Source organism: Somniosus microcephalus, chromosome 5 (assembly GCF_052327205.1).
Source record: "Somniosus microcephalus isolate GS21.2 chromosome 5, FLI_Smic_1.0, whole genome shotgun sequence".
In the NCBI taxonomy this organism is placed as follows: domain Eukaryota; kingdom Metazoa; phylum Chordata; class Chondrichthyes; order Squaliformes; family Somniosidae; genus Somniosus; species Somniosus microcephalus.
This window is the reverse complement of record NC_140991.1, coordinates 315,240,882-315,253,834: the sequence shown is the minus strand read 5'-3', so window position 1 is coordinate 315,253,834 and position 12,953 is coordinate 315,240,882. Positions and strand designations below refer to the sequence as shown.

Here is a 12,953-nt window from a genome sequence, read left to right as displayed (position 1 = left end):
GGATGGCCAAGAACAGGGCTAGCAACTCTCTGTCAAAAGTGCTATACTTTCTCTCGTTCTTGCGCAGTTGGCGGCTGAAAAAGGCTAACGGCTGCCATCCCCCGTCGACCCACTGCTCTTGAACCGCTCCGATGGCGTAGTCGGAGGCATCCGTAGTGAGGGCAACAGTCGTGCCCGGGAGAGGGTGTGCTAGCATAGTTGCATCCGCCAACGCCGCCTTGGTATCGCGTAATGCCTGGTCCATGTGCGGTGTCCAAGTGAGGACATCCTTGCCCAACTTCCCTTTTAGTGCTTCGTACAGAGGTTGCATTAACCGGGCCGCCTTGGGGACAAAACGATGATAAAAATTTACCATCCCCAAGAACTCTTGTAGGGGTTTGACCGTGTGAGGCCGCGGGAATGCGGTAACTGCCTCTACCTTGGTGGCTAGCGGGACGGCGCCTTCTGGGGTAATCCTGTGTCCCAGGAAATCAATGCTGGATACTCCAAATGTGCATTTAGCCGGATTGACAATAAGGCCGTGTTGGCCGAGTCGGGCGAAAAGTGTCCGTAAATGGGCCATGTCAGCTGTCGTATCCTTGCTGGCTATTAGGATGTCGTCCAAATATACAAAAATGAAGGGCAGGTCCCGTAAGACAGAGTCCATCAACCGCTGGAATGCTTGCGCTGGGTTTTCCAGACCGAATGGCATGCGGAGGAACTCAAAAAGGCCGAACGGAGTGATGACTGCCGTTTTGGGGACGTCTGGAGGGTGCACCGGAACTTGGTGATATCCACGAACGAGATCCACTTTCGAAAATATAGCGTTGCCAGCCAGATGTGCCGAAAAAGCTTGGATGTGGGGAATAGGGTACCTGTCCGGTGTTGTGGCGTCGTTTAAGCGCCTATAACCCCCGCAAGGTCGCCATCCGGCGCCTGGTTTGGGTACTATATGCAGTGGGGAGGACCAAGGGCTGTCCGAACGCCGGATGATCCCGAGGCGCTCCATGGTCTGGAACTCAGCCTTTGCGGCTGCCAGCTTGCCGGCTTCTAATCGCCGCGCCCGAGCGTAAACGGGTGTTCCGGTCGTGGAGATATGGTGCTCCACCCCGTGCCGTGTGACTGCAGCCGAAAAAGTAGGCCTGGTGAGCTCCGGGAATTCGCCGAGCAGGCGCGTAAACCACTGTTAACGTTCACAACTGTTCACTATTGTTACGCTGTTATCACTGTTTACACTGTTGTTATCACTACACAATGTTACCTCTTGCCACGCACGCTGTTATACCTAGGCATACCTCAGCTGACTCCGCCCATGGCTCCGCCTGCTTGCCCAGGTATAAAGGTGACCGCTTGGCTGGTATTCTTCCTTGTTGGAACCGATCACCCACGAGGGTGGGCTCTGTTATTTAGCCAATAAAAACCTATAGTTACTATCTTAACTCGTCACTTTTCATGGAATGAATTGATAGGTATATCAATTTTATTGGCTAAATTTTGAAATGAGTGGATTGGAGCAGCAAAACGACCAGCTACAACAGCCCCAGCAGCCGACCTGGCTGCGAGCCCTCTGACCGCCGTACCTGGATCTAAACCCACAGGCAGCGAATTCAGCCCTCGACTTCGAACACTGGCTGAGCTGTTTCGAATCCTACCTGGGAGCCTCCGGCGTGCCTCCGGAATCCAAACTAAGAGTCCTGACCGCCCAGGTGAGCCCTAAAGTATTTGCACTCATCCGGGACCTTGCTACATACGAGGACGCCCTCAACCTGCTAAAAGAGCAGTACCGGAGCCCAGTAAATTCAATGTATGCCAGACATCTCCTAAGATCCCGCTCGCAACAGCCAGGAGAGTCTGTAGATGATTTTTTACGGGTGCTACAAACACTCGGCAGGGACTGCGACTTTAAAGCTGTAACGGCTGCAGAAAATACTGAAGGAAATATCCGCGATGCCTTCGTGAAAGGCCTTCGGTCCGACTACTCACGGCAAAGACTGCTCGAATCAAAGGACCTCGAATTGAAAACAGCTGCAGCCCTCGCTCGCTCCCTGGAAGTGGCCCATCGGGACCTCGAGGCGTACTCCAGGTACAGTGCTGCGCGACCCTGGGACTCGGGCCCGACTCCGACGCAATACCCCTCGCACCGCCGCCCCTGGGACCTACTACGGCGTTGGTGTCCCAGAATCGATCGGGGCCGCCACCCCTGGGACCTGTTGCGGCAGCGGACCTCCACGATCGGGCCGCCAGCTGCTTCTTCTGTGGCCAGGCGAGACATCAAAAGGCACGCTGCCCTGCAAGGAACGCGACCTGCTCCGGCTGCAAAAAGAAAGGCCACTTCGTAAACGCCTGCAGGGGGAAAGCCACAGACGCCAGCAGTGCCTCATGTGAGTTGTGGGGGCGGCCATCTTTGATCAAGGCCACAGATACCAGCATTGCATCATGTGAGTCGTGGGGGCGGCCATCCTTGATCAAGGCCACAGACGCCAGCAGTGCCTCATGAGAGTTGTGGGGCGGCCATCTTCTCCGCCATTTTGTCCAACTTCGTGGGGATCCGCGTCATGGGCGCCGCCATTTTGTTCGCTGCACTCAGCCGCCGTTTTGTCTCCAGACCCGACCACCGCCTCACCTGCAGACTACAGCAGCTCACTCAGCCATACACTGGCCTCCGTCACGCTTGACCAAGCTCTCCCGCATCATCTGTCCAAGTCCATGATGGACATCGAAGTAAACGGCCACGCCACAACCTGCCTGTTCGACAGCGGAAGCACGGAGAGTTTTATTCACCCAGACACGGTGAGCTGCTACTCCCTCACTGTCCGGCCAACGCGCCATCGGATCTCGATGGCGGCGAAGTCCCATTCAACAGACATCAGCGGCTACTGTGTGGTGACCCTGTCGGTTAGGGGCACGGAATATAAAAACTTTAAACTTCTCGTCCTGCCCCAGCTCTGCGCTGCCGTCCTACTAGGGCTGGATTTCCAAAGCCACCTTCAAAGTGTCACTTTGGCTTACGGTGGATCCCTCCCCCCACTTCATTAAGGCCCGCAACCTGCCCTACTCCATCGGAGGAGGTCAGGACCATGACCAGGAACTGCCAAACCTGTGCCGAATGCAAACCGCATTTCTATAGGCCGGACAGAGCAAGCCTGATCAAGGCCACCCGCCCCTTCGAGCGCTTGAGCATCGATTTTAAGGGGCCCCTCCCGTCCTCTGACCGTAATGTGTACTTCCTCAACATTATTGACGAGTACTCCCGTTTCCCCTTTGCCATCCTCTGCCCAGACATGACCAGTACCACGGTCATCAAATGCCTGAACGACCTCTTCGCCTTGTTTGGGTTCCCGAACTATATACATAGCGACCGGGGCTCATCCTTCATGAGCGAGGAACTTCGCCAGTTCCTGCTCGCGAGAGGTATTGCTGCGAGCAGGACCACCAGCTACAACCCCCAGGGGAACGGCCAGGTGGAAAGAGAAAACGCGACAGTTTGGAAGGCCGTCCTCTTAGCCCTAAAGTCTAAGGGCCTCCCAACCTCTCGCTGGCAGGAAGTCCTCCCGGCAGCGCTCCACTCCATCCGGTCACTGCTTTGCACTGCCATTAACGCCACCCCCCATGAACGAATGTTTGTTTTCCCCAGGAAGTCGACTACGGGAACCTCGCTACCAACATGGCTGACTTCTCCGGGGCCCGTCCTGCTGCGGAAGCACGTGAGGACCCATAAAACGGACCCCCTGGTCGAGAGGGTGGACCTCCTACACGCCAACCCCCAGTACGCCTATGTGGCATACCCAGACGGGCGGGAGGACACTGTCTCCTTGCGAGACCTCGCACCCTCGGGCACCCGAGATACCACCGTTACCCCCCACCACTCCCCCAAATCCAGCTCCTGTAGACGGCATGCCGGAACCCCAGGAGCCTTCGTCGACCACGCAGACACCAGCATTAACATCGGATACTGCACCACCGCCGCCGCGCCGATCAGAAAGGCTTACGAGGCCTCCTGAGAGACTGACATACACGAACTGGTAGTACACTTCACCCCGCCGGACTCAATTTTAAACAAGGGGTGAATGTGGTAAACCACTGTTACCGTTCACTATTGTTACACTGTTGTTATCACTGTTTACACTGTTATCACTACACAAGGTTACCTCTTGCCACGCACGCTGTTATACCTAGGCATACCTCAGCTGACTCCGCCCATGGCTCCGCCTGCTTGCCCAGGTATAAAGGTGACCGCTTGGCTAGTATCCTTCCTTGTTGGAACCGATCACCCACGAGGGTGGGCTCTGTTATTTAGCCAATAAAAACCTATAGTTACTATCTTAACTCGTCGCTTTTCATGGAATGAATTGATAGGTATATCGCCCGTCTTGTGATGGAACCGCACAGGCCACGGCAGTGCTGCGGTGGCAGGGCACTGCGTGGAAAGTGGACGCATTATATGAGTCGGCAGTGTTGGATGTCGACCAGCAGACCGTTTGCACAGAAAAAATCAGCACCCAGGATGGCCTGTGAGACCTTAGCTGTAATGAAGTCGCAGACAAAACGCTGACCGAAGGTTAAGTTGACCGTCCGTTTCCCGAACGTACGCATGGCAGCGCCATTTACTGCCACGAGGGAAGGCCCCTGGCCGCCGGATAGTAGGTCCAGCTTTGAAGCTGGGAGGATGCTGCACTGGGAACCAGTGTCGCACAGGAATCGTCGGCCCGTAACGGAATCCGTAACGTAAATGAGTTTGCCCGCTGAGCCCGCCGCCATAGCTAACTTGCTGTGCTTTTTAGACCTTGTCGTCTGTCCGGTAGGACGCGGGCTTGTTGGAGTTTTTTTTTCCTGGAGGGAAACTGCAAGGAGGCCGGCAGCATTGAGCTTTGGCGCCAAAACGGGCGTGGTACGCACACCATCCTGCTGGGGGAGGGCTGGGCTTCGCTCGCGTGGGGGAAAGGTGCCTCGTGGCTGCACAACATTGCCGAGTAACAGCAAATATCTTGTCTGCCTCTGCAGCGAGTTCAGCACCGTCTGTGATGGCAGTGTTGGCCAATGCCGCCTGAACCGGTTCGGGTAGTTGGCAGAGGAAAAGCTCACGGAATAAAAAGCATTGGGGTTCCGCGCCCAACAGCGTGAGCATTTGACTCATCAGCTCTGACGGTTTTGAGTCCCCGAGGCCGGGCATGGAAATAAGCTTGCGAGCCCGCTCCGACTTATTAAGATCAAATACCTGTAGCAAACGGGTTTTAAGCGCTTCGTACTTGCCCTCCTCAGGTGGGCTTCCAAGGATGCTGACGACCCGCGAGGCCGTGGCACTGTCGAGCACGGCAACCACGTAATAATAACGGGTCGCATCTGCTGTGACCTCCCGGAGAGCGAACTGTGCTTCTGCCTGGAAAAACCATGCTGCTGGCTGCTGTTCCCAGAACTGCGGCAGTTTAAGGGCGACGGCGTTCGTGTTCATCCTCGACGAAAGTTGTCCGACGAGATCGGGGTCACCAATGTAGGAACGGAGGTTCCTATCCGAATAAGGTATTCGACTTGATGAATCAAATCAACAGGTTTTAATGAACAACGAAGTTAACAGGGAAACTACAGGAGAAACGGTACACAGGTCTATTCAGCTTGCTGGGCACTCAACTACTGGAAGCTGACGTCATCGCGTTCTTCGCGCCACTGGTCACGTGATCGGCGTCATGACGTCATCACGTGGAGTGCAGGAAAACACAATACAGTAGTTAACAGGCAGTTTAAAGGTGCAGTCCGCGGCTGCACTACACTGTAGTTAAAGGGATTATTACCAATTGTTCCGAGACCCTTGGTGGCTCCGCCACAACTTATTAAAAATCTATAAATTAATTTCTAAGCCCCAGTATGCAAGGCCAACAAAGTGGTACGTACCTACAAGTATTTGAACTGGAACTGTCCTGGTACATACAACCCAGTCAGTCTCAACAGCGGAACTGGTTTTATAATGCAGACACTGTACTACCCGGTTGAACTTTCTCCTTCCTTCACCCCTCTTACCTCTTGTAACTGCGGTTGCTCCACCAGAGTAGCTAACTCTTTGATGTTAGGTAGTGCTTCCAATTCATTTGGTTCCACTCCGACAGCCACATCCGTCATTTCTTTCGATGAAGTTGCATGGCTTCCACACTCCCGATACAGTTGCAACAAGTCTGGAGGCTTTGGAATGTTCAATCCTACATCATCCCACAGTTCAAAATCCTAAAGGTTGAAGAAAGAACAAAGAATAATTCTAAATGATACTGTGAAGTTAAGTTTTCCGTAAGTCAAAATGAAATATCAAGTACAATACTGATTACACGAGTACCTTGCGACAAAAAAAGGGAAATTTCGCTATCTAATCTCATGATTCTGTAATAGCTAGAGTAAAATGGAAACTGTCTTGCCTTACCCAATTTCAAAATGGAGGCCTGGAGTCGAATTATCTGCTGGACCAGACCAGGTTGATTGCAGGGGCTTTGTTCTAGGTGCTAATTAAATTACACATGGACACAGCATTAGCAGGTATGCGAGAGACACAACATGGGAACACCTGCTCATCAGCATCCTAGGCAATAGTTTGCACCATTGTGCCTTTGATCAGAGATGGCTAAACCAACACGGATTTCAGAGGCCTTGGGATTACACCATTGGGAATTCTCTGATGTCTTTAGTTCTGACTGGAGATCCAAACTCCATGGGTGGACTGGAGTGAACCACTTCAATGTGAAGGTCTATATATAGAGAATAATTTAATTCAGAATTTCTGCTATCAAACAGTGCAACAAATGTGTCCTAAAAAAGTACTTTAACCTCATGAGGACTGATCCTATCTTTGTATGCAGGTACTGTATTCTCAGCATCTCAATGTTTCTATGCATAATTCATGAAACACAAGATTGCGGGGGATTGACAGGGTAGATGCCGAGAGGTTGTTTCCCCCTGGCTGGAGAGAGTAGAACTAGGGGGCACAGTCTCAGGATAAGGGGTCGGCCATTTAAGATGGAGATAAGGAGGAATTTCTTCACTCAGAGGGTGGTGAATCTTTGGAATTCTCTACCCCAGAGGGCTGTGGATGTTGAATCGTTGAGTATCTTCAAGGCTGAGATTGATAGATTTTCAGACTCTAGGGGAATCAAGGGATATGGAGATCGGGCGGGAAAGTGGAGATGAGGTCGAAGATACACCATGATCTTATTGAATGGCGGAGCAGGCTCGAAGGGTTGTACGGCCGACTCCTGCTCCTAATTCTTATGGTCTTATCCTGTATATAAATGGTATTAGTTTTAGTTTTTACACAATGGTTTGATGGCATTGCATTTTCCAAGAGAGTTAGATGAATGTGGTAGTCATCTCATGCGATCTTGAGTAGCTTTAATTACAATTGAACAGTAATTGTTAAGCCTGGGTACGCTACCCGGACAGGGGCATGGGTCTCAATTTATTGAAGGCTCATCTCTGTTTACAGAAACTGCCTTTCTGCTGTGAAGACAAGGTCGAAGTGGTAGAAAAAGCCTAATTCACAGCAAAGCAGCTTATATCAGTAGGTGTTAAATTTGCAGAGTCAATCAGATGTCACAGACACTTAGAATTTAAGATGCTCATTTCGAAGTACAGTGGTTGAGAATTCATCTGCTCAGTAACCTAGCAACTATGCTATCTTAAGAAACCATATTATGAAATTAGTGTATGATCAAATCTACACACTCCAGGTCATCTTAAAAAGAACTATGGTTTCATTAAAATCCATGCTTTATGTTGTGATGCAATAACTTGAGTGCCAAATGCTGGATGATGTCTACCATCTCACACACAGTCATCAGCAATATATATCCCAGCTCAGTAATGACCATGCAAGAGTCAGAGAAAGAGAGAAATTTCTGTAGCTTTTTAAAAAAAAATACATGTGCAATTGTAAACCTAAAGCATTAGTGTTTTTTAAAAATTCATTCTCGGGATGTAGGCGTCGCTGTTACAGCCAGCATTAATTGCCCATCGCCAGTTGCCCTCGAGAAGGTGGTGGTGTGTCTCCCTATTGCTGTGTCCCGTTTCTTATCATGTGGAGTGAATTGAATTGGCTGAAGACTGGCATCTGTGACGGTAGGGACTACAGGAGAAGCCCGAGAAGGATCATCCACGCAGTTGATTGGAACATTCAGCCTCGTATTTTGCACTTACGTGCCGGGCTCCGCCAACGTTGAGGTTGGGATGTTAATGGGAATCTCCTCTTCCCATTAGTTGCTTAATTGTCCACCATTCACGACTGGGTGTGGCAAGACCACATAGCTTTGACCTGATCTGTTAGTTATGGAATCACTTAGTATGCTGTTTTACATGCATGTAGTCCTGTGTAGTAGCTTCACCAGGTTGGCAACTCCTTTTCAGGCATGCCTGGTGCTGCCCCTGGCATGCTCTTCTACACTCCTCATTGTACTAGGGTTGGTCACTTGGCTTGATGGTGATGGAGGAATGAGAAATATGTGGGGCATGAGGTTACAGATTGTGGTGGAATACAATTTTGCTGTTGCTGATTGAGCTGCTAGATTAATCTATATATTAGCATGTTGGTAGTGCCACACGACACGATGGATGGTGTCCTCAGTGTGAAGATAGGACTTGGTAGGAATGACCTTGGGGAGACCAATACCATCATGGACAGATGCATCTGCGATAGGCAGATTCATGAGGACGGGGTAAAGTAGTTATTCCCTTGCGTTGGTTCTCTCACCACCTGCCGTAAGCCCAGTGTGGCAGTTATGTCACCTCGGTCAGTGGTGGTATTACCGAGCCACCCCTGGTCATGGACATTAAAGTCCCCCACCCAGAGTGTCGTTCAACACTGAGTAGTAGTGGCTCGTCACCTGAAAGAGGGCGGTAGGTGGTATTCAACAGGAGGTTAACTTGCCCATGTTTGACCGTAAAACCACGAGCTGGGATCAACGTCGTGGATTCCCAGGATCACTCCCACTCAACTGTATACCATTGTGCCCCCACCTCTGATGGGTCTATCCTGCCGGTGGGACGGGACAGGACAGGACATATGTCCGTGTATAATTGAGACACAGACTGCAGGAGTTGATTATAACAAGTCTTTACTGAATGGAGACAACCTGGACACTGAAACTACAGAAGCCTGCTAGGGCCTTTTATACAGGGGTGGTCACTGCCGGTACTGCAGTCTGAGACCAGTTACTCCCTTAAAAAGGTACATACACAACAATTCCTCCCCTTTTAGATAAACAGTACATAACATTCATTTAACTAAATAACTAATTACAATTACGGTTGCTAGATACATTGGTTGAAGTTAAGCAATTATAAGTTCAGTCTTTGAGGAGGCTTCCTGATTCTGTCTGGATAACGCCTCTTTGGGATATCAGGTTCTTCTGGCAAGGTTGAGTCGGGATCAATGTCGTTGTTTGGTTCGTCTGCTTCCAATATCACCGATTCTGCGGTAGATGCAATTGGTACTTCGGTTTCATCGCCAGGTGTATCAGATCGCGGTGTGGAGTTGACGTTTTCCAGTGACTCTAGAATCTGGTCAGCATGGCATCTTACAATGCTCTCTCCAACGTCCACGGTATACATGAGAGGTCCTTGCCGTGTACAGATCGTTCCTGGCTGCCATTTCTCTGTGCGGTAGTCCCGGGCCAAAACTGGTTGATCTATCTTAAAACTCCTGGTCGGCCTTTCATTCATATTCTGAAACTGCCTGTTCTCCACATCTCTTCTGACGTTTGGCTGAACCAAATCCAAGCGGCATCGTAGTCTTCGATTGAAGATCATCATGGCTGGAGTTTGGTTGGTAACCGCATGTGTCGCATTCCGGTAGGCAAACAAGAAGTTATCCACCTTGTGTTGTAGGGGTATATCTTCATTACACATTGCCTTGATAGCCTTCTTGAATGTTTGAACAAACTTCTCGGCCAATCCATTAGTGGCTGGATGATATGGGGCGGATGTGTAATGCTTAACACCATTGTTCTTCAAGAACCTCCGGAACTCTTCAGACACAAACTGTGGTCCATTGTCAGAGCAAATCTGTTCAGGCAGCCCATTCCTGGCGAATATGGTTCGTAAGACTGAGATAGTTTTTTCTGTGGTGGTTGAGGACATTTTTTATTACCTCTGGCCACTTTGAATGTGCATCCACCGCAATTAAAAACATCAAGTCCATGAAGGGACCAGCAAAATCAATATGCACCCTTTGCCATGGAGATGAGGGCCACTCCCATGGATGTAGAGGGGCTTGTGGTGGGGCGTTTTGGACCTTCTGGCATCCTGTACAGCTCTTGGTCATCTCTTCGATTTCTCTATCGATTCCCGGCCACCACACAAACGCTCTGGCTAAGTTCTTCATTTTTACCCCTCCCAGATGACCCTCATGAAGCTCATTGAGCACTCTATCCTTCAATTTGGGTGGAATTACTACTCTGGATCCACACATCAAGGTTCCTCTGCACACTGACAGCTGTTCTCTTCTCGGCGAGCATGCTGGCAGCAGTGGTTCACCATGTGCTGGCCATCCCTTCACCGTTAAATCATAGACCCAGGAGTGTGTCGGGTCATTTCGTGTTTCCTTTTCTATGTTTGCATTCGTCACAGGGAGACATTCGACTATAGTCGAGTGGAATAACTCCACTGCCAGTTCTTCTTCCACCGTCAGCAACGGTAGGCGCGACAATCCATCAGCATTCCCATGCTGTTTAGTTCCTTTGTACTCGATGTCATATTGGTGTTCCCCTAGGAAAACGGACCACCTCTGTAGCCGCTGTGCCGTCATTATCGGTACGCCCTTCTGAGGGTTGAAAATGGAGATGAGAGGTTGATGATCAGTTAGTAGAGTAAATTTCTGACCGTGCAGGTAGTGATTGAACTTCTTCACCCCCCACACCAGGCTGAGGGCCTCTCTGTCAATCTGGGCGTAGTTACGCTCGGCTGAAGTTAACGAGCGTGACGCAAAAGCTATCGGCCTCTCTGAACCATCAAGGAATTTATGTGACAGTGCCGCCCCAATGCCGTAGGGAGACGCATCACACGCCAGTCTTATCGATAGTGATGGGTTGTAGTGAGCCAATACTTCTCTTGAAGTGATTAGGTCCTTACTCTTCTGAAAGGCCCGCTTACATTCATCGCTCCATTTCCATGCTACTCCCGTTCGTAGTAGGGCGTTCAGTGGATGCAGAATTGTGGACAAATTCGGCAAAAACTTATGGTAGTAATTCACCAATCTGAGGAATGACCTCAGTTGCGACACATTTTCAGGCGCTGGAGCCTTAACTACTGCTTCAATTTTGTCAGGGGACTTATGCAACCCCTCTTCATCAATCGCGTGGCCACAATACGATATCGGTTTCTTTAAAAACTCACACTTGGGGCAATTGGCTCGTAGCCCATGTTCACGTAGTCTAGTGAGCACCTGTTCTAGGTTGTTAAGGTGTTCACGGTCATCTTCACCTGTCACTAGGATGTCGTCCAAGTAACACTGAGTCCCCGGAATCCCTTGCAGGACTTGTTCCATCGCTCTTTGCCATATCGCCGGAGCTGATGCTACTCCGAATACCAGTCGATTATACTGGTAAAGGCCTTTGTGAGTGTTTATCGTGAGATACTTCCTAGAGGATTCTTCAACCTCCATCTGCAAATATGCTTGTGCTAGGTCAATTTTTGTAAAACGCTTCCCTCCAGATAGTGAGGCGAAGATATCTTCTATCCTTGGAAGAGGATATTGTACTGTGTGAAGGACTGGGTTCACCGTCACCTTGAAGTCCCCACAGATGCGAACCTTCCTTGGCTCCTCAGACTTATTGCTTAACGTTTTCTTCATGACAGGAACGATGGGTGTCGCCCACTCGCTCCAGTCTACCTTAGATAACACGCCTGCATTCTCCAGCTCTGCCTCGACGGCTGGGCGAATTGCATATGGTACCGGTCTTGCTTTGAAAAAACTTGGGAATTGCATTCTCTTCTATTTTTATCGAGGCGGTTACGCCTTTAAGAGTGCCCAGCTCTTGTTGAAATACCTCTGGCGTCAGCTAAGATGGTTGACAATCGTCCAGGAGTGATGTCGTCATCCTTTTTACCAGCCACCGTCAGTGCCTGAATGGAGTGCCAGTCTAAACTTATCTTTCTGATCCATTCACGTCCCAATAACGGTGGTCCACCATTTTGCAGAATGTAGAGATACAATTTCCGTATTTTCTTGCCATTGTATTCGACAGGCACCCTTATTTTTCCTCTGGGGTATACTTTCTGCCCCGTATACGTCCTCAAGACAATGGATGTCTCTCTCAAGGGTATGTGTGAGAATAGCCGCTCGTAGTCTCGTCGATTCATGACGGTTAGAGCTGATCCTGTATCCAATTCCATTTTGACTTGGGACCCTGCTATCGTGAGGGTGACCCAAATGGTTCGGTGATCCTCTTTTGCGATTACGTTGTGAAGTTTGAGACAGCTTAGTCTCTTGTTCCCGGATTCACTATCGCTCATCTGGTCTTCGGAACTGCTGTCCGTCATCTTTTGTACTTTCCTGTACGGTTCCTTAGTAGCCTTTTTGTTGTCGTTGGTCTTCTTTCCAGACCTGCAAACTCGTGCAATGTGTCCCATCTTTCCGCATTGCCTGCATATTTTGTCCTTGGACCAGCAGTCCTTCTGGTCATGGTTTGTTCTGCCGCAGCGATAACATTTTGCAAATCCCTGTGTCATTTCGTGGGTGCCGTATTCCTGTGGCTTTTGTTGTATTTCCGCAGCTCCCCTTGCTGCTGCTTCGTACGATACTGCCACGCTGAAAGCCTTATCTAGCGTCAGCTCTTTCTCTGAGAGTAACCTCTTCTGGGTTCCTTCACTCAGGAGTTCACAGACAAATTTGTCCCGTAAGGTATCTGCCAGTCCTGCTCCGAACTGGCAGTGCTTTGATAGCTTGCGTAGTTCCGTAAGGTAATCAGCATTGCTCTCATTTTTATGCTGATTTCTCCTGTGGAATT

The 12,953-nt window shown here is 50.0% G+C and overlaps 1 protein-coding gene across 8 annotated transcripts in view; it reads right to left on the bottom strand.

Annotated features, from left to right (window-relative positions):
* relch (RAB11 binding and LisH domain, coiled-coil and HEAT repeat containing) overlaps positions 1-12,953 on the bottom strand; it is a 143,775-nt gene that overhangs the window by 85,651 nt on the left and 45,171 nt on the right. For all 8 annotated transcript variants that reach the window (XR_015078559.1, XR_015078560.1, XM_085989267.1 and 5 more), the window contains exon 6: positions 5,992-6,192. Coding sequence is in view for 6 of the 8 variants with exons in the window: in XM_085989267.1 (XP_085845393.1) it covers positions 5,992-6,192 (201 nt within the window). In the remaining 2 variants the exon portion in view is untranslated. The remainder of the gene's footprint in view (positions 1-5,991; positions 6,193-12,953) is intronic.